The 26,975-nt window shown below is 47.6% G+C and overlaps 1 protein-coding gene across 3 annotated transcripts in view; it reads right to left on the bottom strand.

Moving 5' to 3' along the window:
* Positions 1–22,738, bottom strand: part of Mitf (melanocyte inducing transcription factor) — an 86,884-nt gene extending 64,146 nt beyond the window's left edge. Inside the window, exons 1-2 of one of the 3 annotated variants that reach the window (XM_048786999.1) lie at positions 22,416–22,738; positions 10,728–10,977 (exon numbers count right to left, since the gene is read on the bottom strand). In XM_048786999.1, coding sequence (XP_048642956.1) covers positions 10,728–10,977; positions 22,416–22,471 — 306 coding nt within the window. In that variant the 5' untranslated portion in view covers positions 22,472–22,738. The remainder of the gene's footprint in view (positions 1–10,727; positions 10,978–22,415) is intronic. The other 2 variants (XM_048787000.1, XM_015495073.2) reach the window with 2 other exon arrangements.
* Between the last annotated feature and the right edge of the window lie 4,237 nt (positions 22,739–26,975).

Here is a 26,975-nt window from a genome sequence, read left to right as displayed (position 1 = left end):
TTATTTACCTTATATATGCCACCTTATTTACCATCAACAGTAAGCAGAGTCCTCTCTTGAGTTCTGTCCATCTACCAGCCCTGTGTTAAAAATGCTGAAGAAGCCAGGGATGGAAGGAACCTACCTGGACATCATAAAGGACACACAGGACAAACCCAACCCCATACTGAACAGAGAAAACTGACAGCATTTCCACCAAAGTCAGGAACAAGACAGGGACGTCCACTCTCACCACTTCTATTCAATGTTGCTCTTGAAACTCGAGCCAGAGCAATCGGGCAAGAGAAGGGAATTAAAAGGACACAAATAAGAAAAGAAGGCACATCTCTCTGCTGAAGACACCATCCTCTCTTTAGAAGACCTGAAAAACCACCGGAGGACTTCCAGAGCTGGTCAATGAATTCAGCAAAGTAGCGGGTTACAAGATGGACATTCCTAAGTCAATAGCTTTCCTGTGCTCAGAAAGAAACCAGGAAAACCATCCCATTCACAAAAACCTAAAGAAAATATGATAAAATACTTAGAAATGTTACATGCTGTCCATTTTGAAAGCCACAGGCCACATTTGGCTCCTGAGTCCTGAGAATGTGGCCAGTCCAGCCTGAGCAACTGAATTCTTATTCCCTTTCATTTCAATCTCAATTTAAACACTTACTCGAGTCAGTGACTGGGGAATTTCATACATTTTTGAAACAACTTGGGTCTAGGAATACACCTTTTCAACTGCAAATTCCATAAAATCTCAGCCCAGGGTGATTCTGATGTAAATGCAGTGTCTGAATTGAGGTGCCACAGATAGGAAATGCAGACCCAACTTTGAAGACTGGGAAAAGCTTACTTCAAAGGCTTAATGAAAAGAAAGGGTAAAAGATCTTGATAACTTGTATGTTGACTGCAGTTGAAATGATGGTCTCCTCCAGGCACTGGTCAAATAAAACATATGAAAATTAATTGCAGGGGGGTTCTTCTCACCATTTCTAGTGACAATGTTCCACAACGTGGATGTGCAAAGGCAGCCGACACTCTGTGTGACTGCACAGGGCTGCTTCGGGGAATTCTCTCACTGACCTCTCAAAACTCTGCAAGGCAGGCACTATTACCCCATTTTGCAGATGGAGACCGCAAAGTCCAAAGAGAACAGGGAATGTGCCCAGAGCCACTTAAGTACTAGACCCAGGCTAGTGTCATATTTTCTTTTTTTTTTAATTTTTATTGTTGGTTGTTCAAAACATTACATAGTTCTTGATATATCATATTTCACACTTTGATTCAAGTGGGTTATGAACTCCCATTTTTACCCCGTATACAGATTGCAGAATCACATCAGTTACACATCCATTGATTTACATATTGCCATACTAGTGTCTGTTGTATTCTGCTGCCTTTCCTATCCTCTACTATCCCCCCTCCCCTCCCCTCCCCTCCCCTCTTCTCTCTCTACCCCTAGTGTCATATTTTCAAACAGGGATGTTGATTGTGGTCACATCTCAAAGCATAACCAGGCACTTGAGTGAGCACATACCCAGGCTGCGAGTCTGCTGCCCTGAGTCCTGTGTCTCACCAACTCCATCTTTGAAGATGGACCCTGCTGTCATAAATACCAACAGGTTTTAACGACACAAGAGGACCCAAAGGCATGACTGTGGCCTGTCTCTGCAGACAGAGGGTCCCACTAAATTCCATCAGACCACATCGTGCCAACGCGCTCTGACAAACTCCTCTCATTCAAAAACTCTTTTTTTTTTCCTTTTTAATTTGTTCCCTCTTTCTCTTCACCAAGACACAAAAGCCAGCCCCGTAAAAGGCTGAATGGGGTGAAAGAAAATGCAACAAAGTTAATAGGGGACGTCGATGGCCCTTCGGAATTTGTGCAAACGCAACCACAGGAGGGCACGTTTCCATCTCTGCACAATCTCGCTTTTGTTCCAGGGCCAAGTCCCCGTCTCGAAACGTGTGGGCAATAAATCAGCAGGCATTATTTTAAATCAACCGGTTTTATAAAATAAGCCAAGAGTTGAAAGAGGCAGGACTAATTACCAACATTCCTCGATGAATTACTGGGCGGCGTGTGCTAAGTCAGTGTACGTCTGCGTCTTGATCCCAAGTTCATCCCGCACTTATTTCCCAGGAGGTAAAAGAACATGTGGCTAATTAAGGCACCAGTCTCCACAGCCAGAAGGACTCAAGGTAAGATTTTGTTCAGGGGGAAAAAAAGAAAAAAGAAAAGGTTCTTTGCCTGGTACTTATTAATCTAATTTTTACTACTTCACTAGAAAAACGGAGCTAATCTTGTCACCTTTAGGCACTCTGAACTACCATGCAGTGTTCAAAAAAATGTTACATATTTGTCATTCAGCCAATAAGAATGTCTTAAGCCTTTCCCGACCGGCAGGAATGTCTCTGGTTTGTCACTTCTAATTAAGTCTCGACGAAATTTCCAGCCCTAAATTTTAATTATATAAAACCCAGGGCCAACAGGGGAGATTAGAACAAAGTAATGCTAGGTGGCAAGACAGGGGACGGCTGGGTTCCACTCTGGGCCCCTTAACTAGTATCTAAAATGACACAGAATGGGGCGGGGGCTCCAGATACTTTTTCGTGTTCTTAATTTCTGGCTCCCCATGCCTTCTTATATTTCTTTTAGGTGCATAATGTGCCCTGGTCTGGGATACTCACCTGACAGAAGAAATGTCCTGCTCCAAAGGTTTTAGGGGAGCCAGACTTCACTAAGACTCTTAAATAGAGCATGTTAGAGACACGGGCTCAGTTCCATGAAGAAGACCTGCGCGTCATCTCCAACTGAAAAGAAAATGGTAACAAAGCCTCGGCCACTGCCTCTGCCCATGCCTGAACCACTCCACACCTAAACAGCAGGGACAATTTGGTTTAGAATCCTCTAGACCCTTTTCCGGGATATTCTGTATTTTTTAAATCAGAGATTAAAGCGATTCTTCTCGTAAGACTTTTCTCTGTGTGAGCAGCCTCCTAACTTATCTGCTTTGGATGCTTAGATTTTTGATGCACTTCCTTCTCACATATATCAACACGCAAAAGCAGACAGCTTTATAAACCGCGTCGGAAAGGCTAGGGAGTCATAGGACACCACATTTGTCTTAAAGTTCAAGCTGATGCTCAAAGGAGTCGATAAAAACAGACACATACGGGGCCCCGATTGCTGCAGTGCCCCCGAGTGAAGCCACTGCACTGGTCCGTGTATTTTTAGCACAGACCCAGCCACCTACCTGGGTAGGGCCAAGTTCCGTTTAGAATCTGCACATACCCACAATCGCTCTCGTTCAAAACCCAGTCTTTCAAATCTAAGCCCTTTCTTCCACGGCTGGGATTACATAGATGACATGAATGAAGGAGACTCTGACCTTGTCACGGTGACATTCACTTCAAAGCAAGTAGAAGTGAAGTTCCAGTTTTAAGTGTTAAAATACAGCAAAAGCCCCAATCCTGAAGGGTGAAGAGGGGGCAGAGACACTAAAAACACAGTCATAACTTCAGGAGGGAATTCCTATTTTTTAAAATGTTTATTTAGTTGAAGATGAACACACAGCATCTTTATTTATTTTTATGTGGTGCTGAGGATTGAACCCAGTGCCTCACACATATAAGGCAGGCACTGAACCACAGCCTCAGCTCCGGGAATTTCTATTTAAAGAAGCATGTGAGTCTGTGAAATATTTCAGAACATAAACTATTTCAGAATACATAGAAGGTGAAGCGTATGGATCATGATAAGCTGAGCCGTGGAGTTTGTTAGAATGTAAGTGATCCTGACTTGGGACTGTCAGCCTCCATCATAAAAACCTTGACTGTAAATGCTTTTTATTTTATTTATTTATTTATTTATTTATTTATTTTGGTACCAGAGATCAAACTCGGGGGGCACTCGACCACTGAACCACCTCCCCAGTCCCATTTTGTATTTTATTTAGAGACAGGGTCTCACTGAGTTTTTTAGCGCCTCACTTTTGCTTAGGCTGCCTTGGAACTCGTGATCCTCCTGCCTCACCCTCCTGAGCTGCTGGGATTGCAAGTGTGTGTCACTGTGCCTGGCTTGAAAGTGCTCCTCAACCCACAGTGATGACTATCAACAGACCAAAACTCACCATCGTGGTCAGTGTGGCCAGGCGGGCTCTCCATCCGGGAGAAAGCACAGCCAGGTCTTTCCTCTGGCCTACTGTGGAGACTCCTTTCACCATTCAACAGAGCAGCCCTTTCTAATCCCAAAGGCCTAAACTCATGTATCTTTCCGTTAAGCTCCGGAGACTCCCCGGAAGTTTCTCTCCAGCCTCCTGCTTCTCTAAGGTCTTTGTCACCAGTGGTTATTCAGAATTGTCTAGCATGGTCCTTGCGCTCTGCAGAAGTCCCAGGAGCCAGCTGAGTGTGTGGACAGTGGACAGGGCGGGGTGTGGAGCCCAACATGTGACCTGAGCTCTGTACACCCCAGGTCCCCACGTGGAGGCCGGGCTCCTCCCACCTATCCAGTAGGGTGCAGCAGGTCTAAAGACACAGCTGAAGGTAATAAGCATGTGCTCTGTGCCAAGGCTCCTGCCGCTGCAGAGACGGAGGCTCGCCATGGTCTCCCCTGAAGTTCCTCAGGCCATTCATTCCCTCTCAGAGAGGAGCCACGCGGGTGGCCACGGAGCTCCGAAGCCAGCTCACGTCCTGACGTCTCTCCTCTTCCTCTGGTGACGTCTGGTGAGCTACTGAGTGTCTCTGTGCCAGCTCCCCTATCTGAGATGGCGAGGCCAGCACCTCCCTCCCAGCCAGGGGTACATTAAAGGAGTTATACTGCTGGCCTGTGCTGGGTGTGACTGCAGCGGCAGCCCCTGTCCTGGGAGACCCAGCCCAGGCAGAAGGTGGGGGTCACACTCACAGGAGTGCCCGGAGGAGGGGAAGCAGCTGCTGCTCACTCTACAGGACGGATCCCCACCTTCTTCCCATGAGCACCTGCCCCAGGAGTCTTTGCAGACGTGGGTCTCCTCACCGCCTCTGCTCCACGAAGTTTTAACCTCCCCGTCATAAACCATGGCTGACCAGGGTCACGGGCTACTGCAGTACGCATGACCTGTGTGCCCTCCCAGAGCCAGTTCCTCTCCGTGGGGGGACTCCCGTCCCTGCTGAGGATGCATGCTCTACGGTATCATAAAGAAATGACGGCTCCCAGGCACCCCCGTCTCTGCCCACGCTCGGGGTCCCAGACCCTGGTAATCTTGCGATAGCACCCTCACCTCCAGGAGCAGGGAATCCCGAGAACTGCACAGGAGACAGAAGATGGTGCAGTCGGTATGGCTTCCTCCAACGGGGGGAGTGACGAGAGGCCAGCATCTGCCTCCTGTCAGGTAGCAGGAGGTCAGCGATGACGACGGTGAAGACCCTCAGACCTCAAGGCAAGTGGCTGTGTGGCTAGGGGTCACGGAGCACAGCCGGCCCATCCACAACCTGGTAAAATCCAATGACAGCTTCTGTCCCGCCCCTCAGCCACATAAACAATGGCATTGTGATCACGGTCACGCAGGGAGAAATCGTCCCCATTTACTACAAATATCACCAGTGGAAAATGCGGTTGGAGTTGGTATTCCAATGTTTTCAGAAAACCGGGACAATCCGCCGGCTTAGTGAGGTCCACTGCTCTGCTGTAGGCATTTGCTCCTCCTGGCCTGCTCTTTCAAGTGGACACAGCCTGAAAGTTCAAGCCAGAGGACTTCATCCCGCCAGCGTTTCATTGCTGGTCATTAAAAGCAGCACAGAAAGGCCAAGCCCAACACTGATCAGTAAGCACTGACCAAGCCTTGCCCTTCTCGGCCTGCGTTCAGTCTGACTTCACCACCGAGGGACAGCTGTGCCCTTAGATTACTAACGTCGCCCCGGGGGTCCCTAAGCTGTGTGAGATGCAGGGCCAGAGGGGTACAGAGCAGGCAGAGCGCACTGTGCACCACAACGGCCAAGCTGCTCTCAGGACACCGCGAGGGGCCTGCCCAGCCTGGCGAGCTGAGGGTGCGTCGGCAGGGTTATTCCTCTGCTGTTTGTACCTTTAAAAGTTAACAAGTACCACCTGCAACTACTAAAAAGAAAAACAGTGACTTAAAGAAAAAAGGAAATTACTTTGTATGTGACCTTGAACAAGCCAAAGACTGCAGGGAAACGGGGTCTCTGGAAAGAGGAAGAGCGGTGTGTGGAACCCGGAAACTGAGTCCCTTTTTCTGAGGACACAGCCTTGTGGACACTGCACTGGATTCAGAAACAAAGGACACCAGAGGTCACAGACACCCCCTGAGGCGGAGGTTGACAGATCCATTGCAACGACTGGGCCCAGAAGGGAATACGGTACCAGAAGAAGTCTCAGATCTGGACAGCGCCTCCTCCATGGGTCCCCTGACTCGGGGACCAAGGCAGGCTGATCTGAGACACGCCCCATCTGTTCCTGCTTCCTGCGGTCAGAGAGGCTGCCCGGCTCCTGTATCCCAGGCTAAATAAATCTTCAGCAAAGTCCACCCGTGGGGGTGGGAGGGCCTCCTTCCACCAGCCCTGAACCTCTCAGCCCACATAATTCCATATGCCCTCTCCCTTGTTTCTACCTACAAACTGAGTCACACCTGGAAAACTCTATTCCAGGCGAATTTCATAATTCATGGAGAAAGAGCAGCAATATAGTAATCGACTTTTCCCCTCCCTAAGAGACCTCAAGGACATACAGCATTTGTACAACAAGGTGATAGCAAGTGGGACTTCCATTCCAACTCACTAAACTCAGTTCAGAGGGTTGCAGTGTTAAGGACACAGCCACCAATCAGATGCCCACACGGATTGAGTTAACCTGGCACAGAGTCCTGGCAAAAAGCACTCCTGCCCTCGACAAGCAGAAACAGAGACAGGTGCCCAATTCCTGAGATGACTCAGAACAGAGTGAAAATGTACCAATAACGTACTTTACTTACAATAAAACACTCTGAAGTAACAAAAGTATATATTTATATTTTTTTTAAATTTATATAACCTTTCTCTGAAGGAGAACAGAAAAAAAAAAAACAATGTACAACCTACTCCACAGAGAATATTAGGACTCTGAATTCTTGAATTCAAAAGCAGAAAGAAAGATGGAAAGAGGAAGAAAAGGAATGACTTAGGAGGAGAAGGAAAGAAGGAGAGAAAGTGGGAGGGAGCCCAGTTTTCCCTGTGAATTTCTGAATAGAGAAATGTCTGCACACTATCGCTCGTGTGTTTGAGCTCCCACCTGCCCGGCTGCGTGTTGGGGAAAGAAACCTCGATGACCTGTCATCCCTAGATCAGGCGACCAGGACTTCCACGGTCCATCCAAGGCGGGGAGCTGCCACAGACAGGAGCAAACCCCGAGGTGAACGCTCCCTGGGGGTCGGGACCAGGAGGCATCCTTAGCTGCAAGGCCTGATATGTCCCAAAATCCGTCCTTGGTTATCCTGTTGTTGTTTGAAAGAAATTTCAATCCTCAAGTTTGTACCAGTGCCGTGCCCACAAAGCCCTTAAGAAACCATGTCTTGGGGCTAGAGCTGTAGCTCAGCGGCAGAGCGCTTGCTTGCCCAGCATGTGAGGCACTGGGTTCGATCCTCAGTATCACATAAAAATAAACAAATAAAATAAAGGCATTCTGTCCATCAACAACTTAAAAAAAAACAGTCTCTTAATGGTCCCTAATAATGTTTTGTGTTAATCCACAATTTGACATATGGGAACGCTCACTACTGTGAAAAACGCATTCCGCATTCCATGTATGGTAAAGACGCACACTTAAATCAGTTACCAGTTGGGTACGCCAACTGGTTCTTAAGAAAGCCAGAGAACATCTCCACTAACCAAATACATAGCCACAAGACTCATCATTCCACGTCACCCGACATAAAAGCCAATAGGAGCAATTAATCCACAAGCAGACGGGTCGATACAGAGGCCAGATGCCGACCCTGCAAAGCTTCACAGAGATGAAACCTGATCAGGTGCGGAGAAATGAGTGATGTGAATTTCCAACCTCCAGTGGGAATTCCTGCGAGTCACCAGACGTAGACAATTTTTCAACACAATTCAAAGAGCTTCCTAATTTAAGTAAAACTCTGCTGAAGAAAGGCACTAACCTGAAAACCCTAACTTGGCTCTTAAAAACTCCGACCTCATCCCACCAACTGCAGAATGCCGGTAACTGCAGGCATCTGGGACAAGTGCACTACAACCTCTCTACCCCCAGGTTCAAAATCAGAGAGATGGGACCAGACACTGCAGTGTGTAGAGCACATCCATTTGCTCATATGGAGCTCACTGTTAGCAGTTTAAACCTTTAGACGTGAACGAACAGTTTGCTCAGACTTTACCCTGAGGATATGTTACTCGGTGGTACCTATGTCGAATACTCACAGAGAATGGCCCAAGATTCAGCACATTACGGTTTTGCTTTCAGTCGTTGGCTTCACAAAATTGTGCTGACTTAACTATAAAATGGAAGACAAAAGCCCAGATTTCCCACATGTGTATTTCTATAATAAATATCTCGGTATTTTCACACACACAGAGCTATTGAAGATACATAAACTACTTCTACAAAGCACTGAGACTTTAGCATCTGAAGCAATCACGTACAGGGAAATTCTACATGGAAATGCTACTTGCCTTTCGTAGGACATCACCTTACATGGATGCAATCACATCTTTCTATTCTGCCCTTCACTTAACGGCATTGAAACTCATCTAAACAGCTAAACAAGCCACCCAGCTGGTAAAACCAACGACTTTCTGTTTTCATTTATATGACACACTTCACCAGTTCACATATCAAAGTCTTAAAAACACAAAAATTAAGTAGAAATAAAATCTAGTCAGCATGAATACAAATTCATCAATTGCTCATTTTTTGGTCATACTGTGTGTCTCAGTTTTCACCGTTTCTTTGTGTTTGTGACATTCCTGAATAGGGGCCCGCAGCCCAACCCAGGACGGCCAGGACACAGCATCGTGAAGGAAAAATGGGCAGATTATTTACATTTATTTAATGCAGAACAGTTTTCCAAAATCACATCTTAAACACTTAAAAATGTCACCTTTTTAAATGATACGGAAATGGTGTTTCCATACACTTGTATTTAGGCAAATTTCTTCTGTATCACAAGCAGAGGTCCTGATAGGAAAACGGACTTCAATGTGATATATTTTAATACAGCATCAAACAGAACCTTCAAATTGTCTATAAACCACAATGAGCTCAAATTCACTTCATCTCCTCTCCTATTTGCTCTTCAAATTTAAAAAAATTAGATCATAATGAATAAAATGGACATATTTCTCCATATCTCGTTGTTATTTAATTCTTGTTAGTTTAAATACCCCAAGATCTGCATAGAACAACTGTGACTCTTGCAAACATGAAACCACATAAATCTTACGTCTATAAAAACTTAAAGAGTGTCAGTTTTCATCCAAGCAGAACTTAAAATTCATGGTATAATTGATTCCAGAGCAAAATCCTTATTTTTTTACTTGACAAGAAAAGTGAAATATCCCTTGTGGAGACAATATCCAGAATGTCAATCACATATCAGCAAAATTCTTAAAATTCCATGGGAAGCAGTTTGGATCCTTTGGGCCCTAAGAAAGTTTCAGTTGACTTCTCTATCAAGAAATTCACAAAAAAATAAAATAAAAAATAAATTCCACTACTGTCACAGCATTTTAAAAGACTCTGCAAATAAAAAATAAACAGACTTTAAAGTTGGTGTTGAAGAATCCTTTTGGTCCCTCCTGGGAAGGATCACCTTCGGCTTCCTGATTACACCACATCATCGCTCTGTTTGCTTTAAGAGTAAACTTTAAACACAGAGACTGCTGCTTCTGCTCCCACGAATGAACCCAAAGACCAACAGTGAATCACCGGTGCGTAAAGTTCACATTGTTTGTTGAACAGTAACACTTGGGACTCTTCAGAAAGAATCAATTAGGTGAATGGGGGGGCGGCGGGTAAAAATTAGAAAGTAAGGAAGTTCCGCTGCCGGTTTTCTTTTTAACTTAGCCTGAACCCATCATCCTAAAAAATTGAAATGTTTATCATGAAGCGAGGGGTGTCTCCCCACGGGAGGTGGAAGACACATGGGAGATGCAAACTATTCGTAGACTTGTTACAACTTTCCTGAGTAATTAGGAAGCTCTATGTCCCCGACAGAATGAGGCTAACGAGCTCCTGCCGTCTCTACTCTAGCAAGAAATCAAAGAGACCCAAAGCAGAGGACTCAGTTCAGTAAAAGGATTACACAGCCTGGCTATTATGGAGCCGAAAGCTCGCCCACCACTTTGGACCCGCAGACCCTTCCTAAGAGTTTCGACAGCCAAAGAACATGACTAAATGAAAAAGAAAACTGCAGTATGCCGTAGAACGTCCGTATCTAAGAAGAAGGAGCAAGTTATTAGATGATGCCCGGTTCAGATGACGTTTAGGATTTGAAACTTTCCCCAAAGAAAGACTGGGAGGAGGTTCTTCTAAGAAACACCTGCTCCTACCTGGGACTCCTGCTGCAATGCTGTCTATGGAGGGTCCCAGTCAGGGTCACCCTTCTTTTGAAAGACAAAGGCATGTCGGAACCCACAGAGGTGACACTTACAAGTACCACTTTGATGATCGGATAAAACCTGAGAAATAAAAAATCCAGAAAGCGGAAAAAGGAGGAGGTCTGGGTCCCTCCGCAAGCATGACGCGCACGTACCTTGAGGACTTCCATGGGCACCTGGGTGGCAGAGGGAAGGGTCGTGGGCGCGCTGACGTTGATGGCTGGTGTCTGGCTCACGGGCACTCTCTGCTGCAGGAACTGGGCCGCCTGCAGCTTTTGCTGCTGCTCTCTGCGCTCCTGCTCCTGCATCTGTTCACGCATGAGCTGCTGGCGTAGCAAGATGCGTGATGTCATACTGGACGAGCTTATCGGAGGCTTGGAGGCCCCGGGATGCTCCGCAGAACTGCTGTGGGGAGACCAAAAGGCACACGGCACTTAGTTTCCTAATGAGACCCCTTGTTTGCATTTTGGGGTGTCCTAAATGGCACCACATTACAAAATGAGTCTGCGCGAATATAATCAAGTCCTACGACGACAACGACGGTACTCCACATAATTGAAAATCAAGAGGTGACAGGATTTGAGTCATCAGTAGTCGAATTAAAATAAGTCGGCTTGATTGCATCTAGGCATTTCTATGGAGCTGATTAATTTTTTTTTTGACATTTTATACCGCACACCCTTCATTCCACCAAATATAGTGCCGCCATATGCATTTCCAAGGAGCCATGCATCTTGATGGCACCCCAGACCCCAGATTCAGACACAAATTGCTTGCTTTGCTTTTTTAAATAATAGAATCTAGCCAACTACTCAGAGACGCCTTCAAAATACCTTGAGGATGTCTAACATGCTTACTAAGAAGGAACTATTCAAGGAAAGGCGAGCTTTATCGTGGGGAAACAGCTCTCTGATAGTTAATGAAAGAAGCAGGTGGATGACAACGTCACCCCTGAGCTCGACCCCAAGAGGGCAAGGGAGGAGGAGACGCGCCCCATTCTTGTCACAGCTTCCTCGGGGCCCCTTTTCTTCTGCTCTTTCTTGGTGTGTCCACTGCTTTCTGTGCTCTGTGTGTCCTGCTACTAATGGTCCGGGGCTCCCTGAGTCGAAATTATTGAACATGTTAAACTCTCGCCCTAAGAATTAAAGACCCCACCCCAAGTTTCCCACTTTGGGTCTGTAGCTGCCTTGTCTTGATAGCTCTGTGACACTGGCGAGTGGTCACGCCTGTCTCTGCCTTAGTCACTGCCCCTGGAGTAGAGGGTGCATCGGAGCGGAGGGCGCTGGCCGTCCTGCAGGGGCTGTACTTGGCCTGCTCACGTCCCCTTCATCGATCATACTCCAGGCCCTGCCTCCTGGGGACTTTGAGGGATTAAATAAAACAACACACACAAATCCCTTGGTACAATGGGTCCCTTGGAGCACTGCCTCCCTGAACGTCTACTGTTGCTGTTACCGCCATGTGGGAAATCTAACTATGTATTCCAACACCTCTGTTTAGGGCATTCATTTAAAACTTGGGAAACGATGGAGTGACTATTCACCTCAGGTCAGCTCGTCTGGGGACGTGTCAGTGCTTGCTCTTCCCTGCCTGGGTACAAACCCCAGCACTGCCTTCGCCTTCTCACCAAGGGCCGGCTGAGGCCTCGATGTCACTGACCCCCTGGGAAGTCGCAAAGGCAGAAGTTTCAGACTCCGCAGGAGGCAGAACGTGCTGCAGGGTGAGCAGGTGTCCCGAAAAATGTCACGGTAGACGTGCTACCCCCAGTTTGTCAATTTACACCACAGGACAAGCGGGCCAGCCGATGGTGATGGGGTCCCGCAAAGCTACCTCCTGCGGCGTTCCCAGATAGTGCAGGGACATTTGCTGATGGGACTGAATCTAGGCAACGAGATACGGTTAGAAACACAGGTGGAAACAGCCCTTGAGGTAAGAGCCAAAGTTTTAAATGTTCACCACAAGAAAAAGTGTGCGGATATTGTTCTGGGGGCCATTGCTGGTGAATACTACAAACCTTCAAGGAGAGGACCAAAGGTCATCAAGAAGCTCCACCATTGCTCCTTCAATTAGAGTCAGGGAGCTCGTCGCCAGACAGTTTTCCTTAAGTAAACGGGAAGCTGACACTCTAGAGCTCTTTACAAACGCACACTCTGCCAAATTGCCTAGATGTGCCCTGGAATCCGAGGATGAGTAAACTCTAACACATGAAGTAAAAAAAAACACGGCTTATTTTTTAAAAAACTGCCCAACTACAGAGCAAAGTAGGAAATACATGTGATAAAGAGTAAATTAGAAAGCAGGACTCAGGCGTGCATGGGCACCCTGATCTAGAGGAACCATGATGTGTGCTTGAGTGTGTACACACACACACACACAGTGACCGCCAGGAATGTGATGGACAGTCATGGTGACCAGGCTGAGAAGGGAACTGCAGGTCAATTTATTTTTCTTTCATTTTTATCCTCTAAACTATTAAGCCATAATATTTTGTTCAGTAGCAAAATATATGTCAGTAGACACTGATTTAAGAATGTGAAGACCAAAGTCGTCATTTGGAGGAAGAAAGGACCTTGGATGCATCACAGAGGGGACAAGGGGATTGTGGCCAATACACTGTTTTCCTGGAAGTCTATAGCATCCCAAAGATTTATACCCTCTTTCCTTCCCTGCCTTTCCTAAGCCACAAGTATGTTTATTACTTTAATATCATGCACCCATCTGCATCATAAGAATGCTCCTGGGCTGTTCTACTCACTTAAAATAACCCAGTCACTGGCTGAGGCCCTACCAAAAGAGCATCAGAAGAAAATGTATTTTCCCTCCATTGAGTATGTACATGTTCAAAGCTCAATGTACTCTCCTAAGCTGAGAAAAGAAGGGAGAGGTATTTAAAAATTAAAAAAAAAAATAAAAAAGTAGTCTTACTATTCAAAGCCTGTCAGGTCCCAACATTCCCAGGGAGGCTGATCCTTTTGATAGAAACAGGAGCAAACCTTTGTGTGGTAGCAAATGCAGCTGTGGAATAATCGCACTAATTAGCTGCCCAGGACAAGTCATTGGCTGTGATATGGGGAGGAAAATCCTTTCAATTAACAGTAGAGCATTCCGGAGACAAATTAAAATTGCTAGTTACAAACCATATTAAGCCTGCATACTTGAAAGTCAACAATGTTACTTAAATCCCGTTCTCAAATATTCTCCTCAGAGGAAAGATGAACATCTATGCAAGAGCCCGTACAAATATATGGAAACTCCATGAAAGAAAATAGAGCAAGTATATTTTGTAGCTCAGCTAATTGACAGTGTTGACAAATTTTTCAGGATTTTAAAAAAAAGTGCCAAGGAAGCATTAGTCAGTTCACTGCACAGACACACACACACACACACACACACACACACACACACACACCCTGCAAGGTGGTTGCTCTCCATCTTTTAGATGTCCCTCCCTTATAGAGATAACTGAATCTGTCATTGTCACCTCACAGACAGACATGAGGACATCTGCACATCATCACACCAGAGGGACGAATGAGCCCCGTGCTTTAAACTCAAAGCCATGGTTTAGCTGAGGCTGTTCCAGGTGACAAGGATGCTGGTGCCAAAGCTTCTGATGACACACAAGGACAGATGTCCGAGTGCATTTGATTCTGAGTGAACTGAACCCATCCAGGGCCCATGAATCTGAACCCTGCCTCCATAATCCTAATTCCATGAGTCTGATTCCTCTTAATCAGATTATGTAAAGGTCATTTATTCAACAAATAGTTTCAGCCAGGTGCTGGGAATACCTGGCTGCTAATCTCACGTTCTAAACCTTGGTTGCCTAATTCTGAGACGCCTGAAAATCAAGTCAATTACCTTGATGACTGGGCTCTGATCTGGTTCCACGTGGGAAGGCATACGTCTTGCCTTCAGAAACCAAAGCTGGGCCCAGAGGCAAAGGCCCTTGGTGGCACTTTGCTGAATTGCTGCAGCAGGACGTGCACCTCCCCTGAGGATGGGAACTGCTCCACGCTGACCCGAGGAGGACTCCAAGGCTCAGATTCCAGCCCACTCAGTGCTGAGCAGTGCTGCTTTCCATGAGCCACTTAACCTCTCTGGTCTTCTCTAAAACCCACCTCCAGAGTGCACTGCAGGGTCACGTGAGCTAACTGGCTAAAGCAAAGGGCTCAGCACAGTGGCTGGAAAGCAGCAGAGTCCAGGAGTGGCCACTGAGCGCCACCGAGTTCCTGCCTCTACTGCTGAGTGTAGGTTTTTAGGCTTCAACGCCTCCTGCTTCTCTGCGATGGTATAGGAATATTGGACGGGGCCTCTGAATAAGCTGGCATAGTCCTAAATCCAAATAATTTATTCCACTGCCTTTATCAACAACCTCAACCTATCAGAAATTCCACAATGCCCCAGACCCCGGCTTCCCTGATCACCCCTCACCTGACGTGTGCCAATACCCCTTCATTCACCACGTAAGTCTGCTTTGGTCTCCACGTCACAATTCTCCAGGTCAGGAATCTGGTCACTAAACCTGGAAAGGCTGTGGGAAGGGTGGGGCCTCTCCTGTGTCCCCCTCCTCGACCCCCTGGGCAGGGCACAGCTCTTCCACTGCTGACTGTGACCGAGGCCCTGTCCGCCTATCTCTCTGCACTTGGGTTTTCCTTATTAATCAGAGCTTTTCAGTATACTGGCCCCTCGGCACTGTGGTGAGGACTTAGCTTTGTAGTAGATATAAAAAGCTTAGCTCAGAGACTGGAAAAATTAGTGGTAAAAATTATATTAAGCCATGAACATGCTACTTCTTTTTGATACAGGAAGCAATTAAAAAAAAAAAAAGGCTTGGACCATGGAAGACATGTCTTTTAAAGGTCAGATGATCCCTTTTTAATTCTGAGAACTTGACAAAGCTTTGCAGGGATGGAGGAAGGAGGTGATTTCAGCTGCGATTTCTCATGAGCCCTAAAGTAGGAATCCCAGCTTTTTTCCCCAGTTAAAGTAACCACAGTAGCATTGGGTTGACAGAGCACCAAAACAGCCTTGGCTCACACGGGGGCACACTGTGCTCGTGACCAGGAAAGCACAGGGTGGAGGCTCTTACACCCACAGTGCAGGGCACCAGAAGGCGCAGCAACCTCAGGCCCCGGTAGGAAGGCTGTCGAAGGAAGGCTAAGCCACAGGGGTTTCCAAGGACAAAAGGCTGCAACGTCCTCGGCTGAGAGCTGTGTCTAAAATTAAATCTCCCAGTTCCATTCCTGCAGAATTCTGATTTCAGTTCAGGTGAGGCATCTTATCTACAAATTCTCTGCATCTTATCTGGTACGCAGCCTTGGGTAGAAACTCACAACAAAACGTCCAAGATCCCAGATCTGTCTGGCAGGAGTGCTGAGACACCAGCCCACATCTCCAATTCTGCAGCCCGGAGGCTCTCTGTCCTGCACCCCAAGTGTGCAGCCTCCATGGGCTGGCCAGCACCTGGAGCCCTCTGCATAAGTAAACTCGCCGAGTAGACAGGAAGGAGTAAGAAGCACACTCACTCCTGCTAACAGGGCTGCGGAATCAGTCAAGAACATCCCTCCAGATGCTGCCTGCGGATCTTGACGGTTATGGCACAGCTACTTTATCATAAGCCCAGGAACCCATGGCAGGATCTATGGAAACTGCCCCCAACCAGTTTACTGCCAGAGAAAACCCAGTCTGAAGGTTTCTAAAGTGCCTCCACAGGAGGAATCGAGTTCGTAATGGACGTGGTTTTTAAAGTGACAATCTTGGTGTCCATTTCAGAATGCTCAGTACCACACTGTCCCCACCATGGTGATTCAGGGTGACTCTTCCAACATGGATAGAGGAAGCAAGCACCAATAGGAGACACCATCATCCCTCATTGTGGGATTTACAACAGCTGGGAGTATGAGCCGGTGGAGGGACCAGGTACCACAGTCTACTGTCGAACCCTGAGAACTTCAGGACACCTGGACTCACCAAACTCGGGTTTTATTCCGTGTGTGTGTGTGTGTGTGTGTGTGACTCCCGGAGACTGAACTCAAGGTCTTGCACATGATAGGAAAGCAGGTCATCACCAAGCTACATCCCCAACCCCAAACTTGGGTTTTAAATGACACGAAAATAAATAAAAATCTGCCAATATTCCAGCTTTTTCTGGAAACGTTACCAGCTCACATGACACATACTCTATTTTTCTGATAAAGAGAATATAAAAGGGCTTGGAAAAGATAGCACATCTTGCTCCCCTTTCCCCCTTCAACCAACATCTGCATGCTTTCTGACACAGGTGCCCCTATGCATTTGAGACATCACCATCATGGTGCCTGAACTGAACGGTGCTCCCATCACAGGGGCGTCCTACCTTTCATTGTATAAAAGAGAAAAGATTCTAAAAAACTAGGAACCACCAGTCATATGGAGGTTGAAATTTGAAATCTTTAATTTCCGACACCAAGACCCCAACTAGTCAATACAAACTAGAGATTAGAGACTCTCGTGTCTATTGGAGACTCTCTCTGTTCGTCACCTGGACCATCAGTGGGTCCAAGTAAGAGTCTCAATGAATGATTACATCCAAATCAAGGTGCCTTAATAGACTTCCAATGTACCAATAGTGTCTGAAGGAGGGATCAAAACATGACATCCTGGGGTGGGGGGTGTGGTGTGGCTCAGTGGGAAGGCACTGGCCCAGCAGGCATGAGGCCCTGGGCTCCCTCCCCAGCACTGGAAGAAAAGAAGAGGGTACCCTGGGGTGCAGGAAGAAATCTGAGAACATTTCTTTACATTTATGTCATCATTTCTGTGCATGTTGGGGCATGTAATACATTTGTACAGGGTTATACACATATATACACACCCACCAATATAAAATGTATAAATAAAATTAAAATTCACGTGGGGGCTTGCCTGACAAACCAGGAAGCGGCAGGGAGGATCAGCCATGTGGAGTGCCCTCTCTAACACATGAGCTCTTCTAGGTGGCTTTCGTCCTCATTACTTTTGCATGTTAAGTTGGTGATTGTCACTTCCCCAGTTTCCCAAGTCTCTGCACTCCAACCAAGGACAATGCCAATGTCTCACCAAGAGCTGCTCTAAGCCAAGGAAATGGACTCTGTCCTCCCCTCACCTTATGGCCATGACTGTCTCCACCCCAGCCCACTGCGGCTTGGCATTCTCCACACTCCAAGAGCCACGCTGCTATAAGGGACAGGCAGGGAGAACGCCGTGACCATACCCAGGTCTTCCGTCTTCCAAATCAAGCTTCTTTCTGCTAGACCACACTCTCAAATTCCTGCTTCTTCTGTCCAACTACGGAATCTGGTTCTCATCGGCTGCTGTGTTTTAAAGAGCTTCGTAAAAGCTCTCCTCCATGAGGTACGTGTATTGCTACAGCATGGCAAGGTGCCCCACCTGTGATATTTCTTCAAAGAGCATTTAAAAATAAAATCCCAACTGGGACAACCTAATGAGAGAATTCTGCATGAGTGCAATGATCAGGAGAAACCTTGTAACTGCAGAAAGCCCCTCTACCCCTGCTGGGATCATGACCCGAGTCCTGGGGGCAGCCAGGAAACATTGTAACAGCCTGGAGAAGATCCAAAACCTTCAGGTTCCCATCGAGGGCTGCATGTCTAGGGCATACCCACCAAGAGGCAAGGTTTGCGACTGTGTTGAAATCCAGAGGAAAGTGCAAATTCTGATTGAAAGAGTAGGAAACAGGTGCACCTTTAGGGCCTCTAGGAGGCAACCTTACCAAGAGCAGGCAGGACTTAGGGCAAGCCCACATTACGCACACCTGCCCCCACACAATCCCACTTCTTCAGGAAAGTGTCCATTCCACCTTAAAGAACCAGACTTCCCAGGGCTCGCCTGTAATCCCAGCACTGGGGAGGCTGAGGCAGGAGGATCGCAAGTTCAAAGCCAGCCTCAGCAAAGGGGAAGTGGTAAGCAACTCAGTGAGACCCTGTCTCTAAATAAAATTCAAAATAGGGCTTAGGAGGTGGCTCAGTAGACAAGTGCCCCTGAAGAAGGAAGGAAGGAAGGAAGGAAGGAAGGAAGGAAGGAAGGAAGGGAGGGAGGACGGAGGAACCGGGCTTCCTGTCTCTGTTCATCAGGTGAGGTGCTCCTTCTGCCTCCAGACCAGGAAAGGAGCATTAGCAGCCATGCCCCGTCATAGGGATGTACTGATGCAGGGAGTGTCTGGACCTGGGGACACCCAGTAAGAGGCAGCCTGGGTCTCTGGGTGCCACTACTAGGGTAAGGCAGCTCCCTTTACACTACAGCTGGGAAAGCTGATACAAGGTAAGTCTGGAATCTTCTGGGTCTCAGAACAAACACAAGGAACCATACTATAAACTGAAGAAGGGACACAGGACAGAGGAGGGGGCAGTGTTTGGACAATATTCTGCGTCTGGGTCTAATCCTACCTGAATCCCTGATGACCAAGAGCAACCCTGAAGGCTGATTCAGAAAGGCCAGCGTGATAGGCCCTGGGCCACCCTGGCTGCCTTTGGTGACACTTTAGAAAGCATCGGTACTTCTGAACCAAGATGATGAAATCTCATCCTAAGATCTATGGTGCACATAATCAAAGCCTGAGTGTCCTTTATCCAAAATGTTTAAGTCGGGAAGTGTTTTGGATTTCAGAAGCTTCGAATGTTAGAATATGTGCAGATGCATAATGAGATATCTTGGGGAGGGGACCCAAATCTAAACATGCCATCTATGTGTGCTTCATGAACACCTTACACACAGAACCTGAAGGCAATTTTGTACAATATCTTTACTGCACCTGCATTTTGACCGGCATCTATCCCGAGAGGTCTTGTGGGTTGTCCACTCATGACATCATATCAGCGCCCCAAAAGTTTCAGATTGCATATTTTCAGATTAGGGATGCCCACCCATAGTCCTCCTTTTCCTGTTTCCTCCTGATTTTATCGAGGTACAATGCCACGCACAATATTTCCCAGTTTTCCAGGAGTGAAACTTGCTCCTAAGTTTTGCCAATGAGGTTTAAGGAGAAATGTCATGTGGTACACCCATCTTTTAATATTAGCTGTTTGGTCTCCTTAGATCTGGCCATAGTGGACCATGAGGGTGAGGGCCCACCTGCAGGGAGAAGGTGGCATGTACCTGGCCCTTCGTAACCAAGTGGAGCCAGCTCCAATGAGGGCAGAGATATTTACATGTTTTATCAGGTTATGGATCCCCAGCACATAGTCACATAAAATAAATATTGGTTCAATGAGTAAATTTGGTGTCTCTCTTCTAACAAGTATACCACCCCATAGAGTCCAATGATAGTTTTAGAGTCCCTTCTTTCAAGAAGCAAACTGGCCTCATCCAGTGACGGAACTCAGCCCCAGGGTTCCACCTGTTCCCTTAACCCTAGGAGGAACTGGTCCCGCACATACTCTTAAGATTTCCAAAACCAGGACAGATCTCACAACCAACCCATGGACCTTTATTTAAAAGGGATTTTCTCCTTCCCCAAACAGTTGCCTTAAAATTGGTGGTGAACTTGCCTCAGGAGATGCCATCTGACAGACAAGAACTGGACCGTCCAGAGGAGTTATGTCCCCTTGAAAGCTCAACTGAGTTACAGGTTGATGATTCAGAGGAATGGGGATGGCAGCAATTCACTCAGTAGAAAAGCAGAGGAAGAAATTCGGATTCACACAGTATTTCAATGAAACTGCTTGATATATATAAAACAGGTAGGAGAATAAGCCCTGGGTCTGGGGTGTCTGGGTTGCAGCTAAGCTAACTCCACATCTCTTACCTTTATGACTGACAGCAGTGTTTACCTGGCCAAACCCTAGCTCCCCCTTCTGCAGAGCAGGGGTCAGAAAGCCGTGGTGAAAATTAAACGGGTTGCCACAGGGAAGATGCTCGGGAAGGAGCCCCCGACTGAGTGGTCACTAAGAGTGAGATGAGGAGTCCTTTGACAACGTGCTTCAGTTCCTGAAGAGGTGCCTGAACATCCTAGGGTTTTTCAAAGGGCGTTCCACTACGTTGTGTCTTTGCTTTCCCAGAGGAAAACACAAAACAGACAATTAATGTGCAGAGTGGGCCCTGCTCAGAAAGTTAATGGGCAACAGCTCAGAGCACAGCCCTGTGAGACGCGCTTGCTGGCAACTGCATTCGGGGGTTTCCACGGGAGGCAATGCTCCTGTGGCAAATATTTCAGTTAACTGGGGGAAAAAAATCAGAATTAAGAATGAGTTTGGGTGTGAATTCAGGTTTGGCCTTACTACTGTCTTTATGTTGCCTCAGAATGGGCGAGTTTCATCTGACGGTACCACTCATTAACTTGCTTAAAATCAGTACTAAAGAAAGGTACTCAGGGCACTGAGGCTGTGGCTCAGTGGCAGAGCGCTCACCTCGCACATGTAAGGCACTGGGTTCAAGCCTCAGCACTCCATAAAAATAAAGTAAAGGTATCGTGCAACTAAAGAAATGTTAAAAGAAAGAAGAAGAAGGAGAAAAAGGTACTAAGTTCTAGAAAACATTCCTGCAGGAGGTGAATCACAAAAGCAGACGTCATCTCCCCAGCTATTATCTGATTTATAAGGCAGAGATGTATAAAATTTCTAGCATGATGACATTTTAAATGCCTAATTACATAGACTTTGTTCACAAAATGCTGTGTCATTTTAGAGAGATGAGCAATTAACTGTTTTAATGACACAGAATAAAAAAAAATACAGACAAGAGTATCTATAAAAGCCAACTTCAGCAAAAATAGAAGCACAAGAAATTAGAAACCACTCTTTAAACTACCTTTTAGGAGGCCTCTTAAAGTCATATCTACTGACACTGATGGACGTTAGCCCACACATACATTGATGGGGGTTTTATTTTTAAGAATCAAATGCTAAAAATAGTTCTGCCACATCTAGTGTTTTTCCACTACTCCTGCCGCCTTGAAACACACCTTCACAAGCTGCTGAGCACAGGGCCTCCCTGGCTACAGCAGAACCTCTCTCATGACCCAGGAACGCTGAGTGAATAATTATTAAGCCCCAGAGGTGGGTTTTGCACACATCGATTTGCTTGAATGCCTATTCACTTAGGGACACCGCTTGAGCATTGTTTTCAAATCTTATCACCAAATAGTGAAAGTAAATGCTAAAGGGGATGTGGGGGTGGGGGGTGGGGGTCACCCACTTAGTATGGCTCTGCTTCAGCATTTCTCTAAAACTGCCAATTTCAAACCTGCTCTACATTTACAGGCCAGGCAGAAGACTGATGTCTGGATGTTTTGCTTTCCCCTCAAAGAAACCCCCCCCAAAAAAAATCAGTATTCCAAAATACAAATGAGATGTTTATCAATGCAGAACTATTGCTATTCCATAATCAAGGTGGGGAAAAAAAGATAGAGACAGAGAGAGAAGAAGACCAAAATCCAAAGGGCTTACAGCGGATTTGACAGTTTTGAGAACTGTCACTGCCAGCAAGCTGTACCCAGAAGAGAATTCTCTCCTACTCAGCCCAAAGCTGGGCTGCAGTCTGCCTGTCATCAGAAATCAAGCTCTAATCTAACTCAGGTGCCTCAAGCACTCAGTTTTTGTCATCTATGGATTTAAGATCAATATTCTGTCTTATGCAAGAAGGCAAAGACACTGGCTAGAACTTCCACCCCCCCACGCCCCCCACCCCAAATGAGTAGCCGCCCATGTCACGTCCACCCTCCAGTTATGGCTGCAGCTGATCCCAGCCACAGCCAGAGTGTCGGCTCCAGTGTTTATGATTCCCTCTGACTCCCCCTTCCCCCAGAAGGAAAAGGCAATCGCTCCTTCAAAGCAGCCCCGGGATTATCTCCAGAAGGAAACTTGACTTACAGGTAGAAGCTTTCAAAGGAGCATGGCATGAACATCTGAAATCTAAGCGCCTCCATCTTTTCTCCTTTAAGGTGTTCTGCAAGCCCTTGGCGAAGAGTGAAAGTCAAAGTTAGTTCTGGCACTGGCTGTGTCACTAGGGGTGGCTCCTGATAAGGCCCTGGAAACTCCAATCCAAACACAGCTCCACGCTAGAACGGTGCCTGGTGTCTGTCTGCAAAAGCAGACCTGTTTAATCCAGTACCTACAGTACCTGCAGGACAAAAGTGCAGCCTCACCCTGCAAAAGGGGGCTCCTCCAGGACCCAGGCACCCCCAGACAGCCATCCTGCAGCCCCGGAGCACAGCGGAGGGCTGAGCTAGCCTCCCCAGCTCAGGTACCAGTTCAGGCCTGCGGGGGGCTGCCCTTTATTAAAGAACTTGAAAGGAGGGGTGATTTCACATGCCGGTGAATTTTTAACACTTAATGGACGCACAGCATCTAGGAGGGAGGGCGGGTGGCTCCCCAGCCTCTCACCTGGGAGACGCCAGGCATCAATTCAGCACCCAGCTCTGGCGTGCTGCATCTAGGCATGAGCATTTCTGCAGCGGGGAGTCTGGGTATGCCCTCCTGCTGACAGGCAGCATTCCTCACCCCCACACCCCAGGAGAGGAGGGAGGGCCGCCCTTGCCTGGCTCTGGTAGCCATAAAACACAAGGTGCGTCTGACTATGGGCACCCTCTTTCAGCACCCACACACCTCCAGCCCCCAGTCGGTGGAGCCCGAGACCGTCGTCCTGTCTGACTCTGGGCGCACTGGTATACAAGAGGAAAAAACAGCAATACATGTTCTCAAAAAAACAAAAACAAAACAAAACAAAAAAAACCTTTAAAATGCAGACATGACAACATCAATATTATCAAATATTTATGTGGCTCCTACAGACGCAGCACACCAGAGATGACTCTCAGAGTTGTGAGAAGGTATGTGTTTCTCCCTACCCACCATTCAAAGGTCAGAACAAGGACATCTGGGGATGACTAGCTGTGCATCCTGGGCAACTTCCTCCACCTGCCCAGGCCTGGGAGCCCATCTCCAACCTGAATGAGAGGAGAACAGTGCGGTCCCCAGGAGCTATCACCCAACTCTGATTCCGTAGGGCCGCGAAACTGTCCTTTCAAATTCCCCTTCATAACAGGAACTACCCAGCCAGTGTTATCAGCCAAGCAGACTGTCTTCATTCCTTGTTTCTTCATTCATTCTTTGGTTTGGTAGATTTTTACGCAACACCTGCTATGCCCCAGGCGCTGTGTAAACGCTTCCGAGTTTTCAGTCCTGAATGTGGGAAACAATTCAATAACTCGGTAAGACAAAAAGTATGAATGTGAGTATGATTGTCGAGTGGAAAACTAAAACGAAAACTCAGAGGGCCTCCCTCGCAGGAACCTGGGCTGAGATCTCAGCACTGGGGTGGGAAGAGTCTTCCAGGGGATAACAGCACAGTTAGAATCCCCAGGTGGGAAGGCAGCAGGAGGGCCCTGTGTTTGGAGGACACAGCGCGGGACGTCTTGGTACCTGGACCGAAGCAGCATCTAGGGCCAGACCCACAAGACCCCATGGGCAGGAAAAGGGCACTGACATTGCTCCAAGATAAGAGGAAACCATCAAGAAGCTGTAAGCAGGGGAGCGATGGGCACAGCATTGAGTTTCTAGAAAGTTCTCTCTGGCAGCTCTGCTGAGAACCAGATAGGAGACAGAATTAACTGCAACGGTCCTAAGAGAGTGCATATACGTGTGGGAAATCAAGAGGATGGAGTCATCCCAGCAAGATTTGCAAGAGCCAGCTGGACTGTCCACCCCGGGCACTACTGGAGGTTGCATTAACTTACAAAGCACTTGGGTACGTTTTAGAGTGGAAACTGATTTATGACATGCTTACTCACGGGAAAATCTGTACCCTCCATGGGCTCTCAAAGGTTGACCACGAAACCAGTGGTATCAATTCCAGCCACGTGGCACACGTGGTGGGAGTGCTGCCCGCCACCGCCTGGCTCTTTTCTCGATTCTCCACCACCCAAGGCAGATGTCCACTGACCACTGACATGCACGTTGAAGTAACAATACTTTTAAGGGGCATGTTTCAATTAATAGTGGCATTTGAGGAAGATCCGGAAGGCACTAGTGTCCCTTAGGACTCTTCTGGGACACAGCAATGACATACACACCGTATGTCACCTGCCACCCTCTGCAAAGTTCATGGAGTGCTGTGCACACTGCCTCCTTCTGAAGACCAAGCACAAGTGTTCACAATCACTCCACCAGTGTCCACACCACCAGTGACCATGGCCATTGGGTCTCTGCTCCATCCCTGGGGGGAGAAGCAGCCCACAGGTGTCTCTAAGACACATCAAGCTCCCGTGTGTAACAAGTCCACGTGCCCATTTCCTCTGCCCACACATGTACCCCAAGTTTGTACACACAGGTGAGCGTGGATGGATGCGCGCGCGCACACACACACACACACACACTCACCCAAAGCTTAAACTTAAAAGCAAAGAATTGATAGTATGTGGGGGGAAGGGTGGGGATGATATTAAAAAATAATAATAAAACAAATTTGAACATAAATATTACCTGTGGTTCGATGAATTTCCAATCTTAATTACTACTCCCATCCTAAACTGCATTGACTAAACCACAGTCCCAAGAATTCTCACTGACCCTGTAAAAGCCGAACCTTACCTAAAACGGAATTTTAAAATATCAACCGTTCAAGGGATGGCCAACATTTTCTTGGGAAGCTAAATCAGAATCTTTTGGGGAGGAAAACCTCCATCTCTATTTTGAAGGGGTCAGAAAAGAGATGAGAGGTTTTACCTACTGTCCTGTGCAAAACGCAGCTGAAGAAAAGCACGGCTACCCTTTATCATATCTCAGAACTCTTATCTGAAGGGGAGGGAACGTCCTACTGCCCTGAGAAGCATACCACTTCCTTCTGATTTTTCTTTCAATGGCCATTGGTCTTCTCAGGGAAGTCCTGCCTCTCCTCACTGACCTGACAAAGGTGGCCATCCAGCACTGCCATGCGCTGGATGCCCCACTGGCCCGGGACCGCCTCCTACACACAGCCCAGGGGGCCCCGCCCAGGCTGGACAGCTGCAGACTGTCCCAGCTGAGGCTCCCTGACCTGTGCTTCCGTCAGAAGCCCTGGGAAGCCTTCCCCTTGCCTTGCCCTTGAAACAAATGAGCAGATCCTAAGAGCATCAGCGTCAAGATCTTTCCCCAACAATTGAGTGAATGAAATCCTCCACAGGCCTGGTGAGGGAGTTCCCAAGAGTCTCATTTGGGAGCCACTGGTACGTGATATAACACTGCAACAGATCCAGGCACACACAATATCTTCTCTGAAAATGGTCTCTTCATGGGTAGACAGGAAAAGAGTTCAGAATGCCAGCTCCTCTTATCGGAACAGGTAAGTTGTAGGATCAAGAAGTCAGATGTGGTTTTGGCTTGTTCAAGGCTCCACTGGGGACCTCCGTGGACCTGCTCGGAGCAGTGAAAGCCTTGGGATGAGGCCCCACAGGGCAGCACCTGCCCCGGCCGACACGGGTCCTCTCCCCGCACCTTGCCACCATGCGAGGTCCCTCAACTCAGATGTCTGCACCCTCACCCAGCGGGTGACGGGTGCCGTTCTCAGTGCCTGGCACCCACGGGCCCTGCTGAGTGGGCAGGGAACCTGGGCCCCCGGCCTCCACAACAACCCTCCCCGGTGGCTCCTCCGTCAGCCTCTGCAGATGAGGTCTCCAGGGCCCACATCTGCAGATGAGGTGTCCGGTCCCCAGAGGGACTCCCCGGCCAGCCCCTCTGCCTTGTGTTTCCTTCACAGCACTCACTCCAACCTGTAATCTTGCACTTGCTAACTTTGTTGCCTTCCGTCCTGAGAGGCCAGGACTCCTGGGCCTCACTCCCTCAGCAGTGGCTGGTGTCTAGTCAGAGCTCAAGGGCTATGTGGGTGGGGGCGATGGATGGATGGGTGAGCGCTAGGCCAGGGAGGTCAGCACAGTGTAATCTGAGCATGGCATTTAGTTCCTCAGGAAGGGCACCTGCAGCTGTACTCCGGGGAGGCTTTTCAGTGGCCGATGCAGCTCATTTTCATGGCGGAGTGCGTGGGTAAGAACTGGTCCCACCGTTCTAACTTGAAACCGTCGCAGCATGACTGAAGGACTCTTGCAATGACCACAAGTGACCGCCTGAAGTGTCTGTTACAAGTGGCCACCTGAAGAGATAACTCTCGACTCCCACTGGATCGTGTTTTTCTCCCGTCTTGATTTTTTAAAATTCTTTTCTCCTATCAAGAAGAGATCTCCTTGCAAGAGCCATATCCAGGCACCCTCTGAAAGAGCTGCTTGCTCCTGTTACGCAGAGAAGCCCACCGAGGTCGAAAAGGATATGCAGAAGAGACTAAGATCCCCCAGGGAAACCGGCTTCGGACGTTCCTAAAGAAATGTTCATATGCTTATGCAACAAGCCGGAGAGAAGGAATGTTCAAGCAATGACTGGGGGAGAAGTGTGCACAACAGTACC

This window comes from Marmota marmota, unplaced genomic scaffold (assembly GCF_001458135.2).
Source record: "Marmota marmota marmota unplaced genomic scaffold, marMar, whole genome shotgun sequence".
Classification (NCBI taxonomy): domain Eukaryota; kingdom Metazoa; phylum Chordata; class Mammalia; order Rodentia; family Sciuridae; genus Marmota; species Marmota marmota.
Note: the sequence above shows the minus strand (reverse complement) of the source record. Positions and strands in the feature narration are given on the sequence as shown.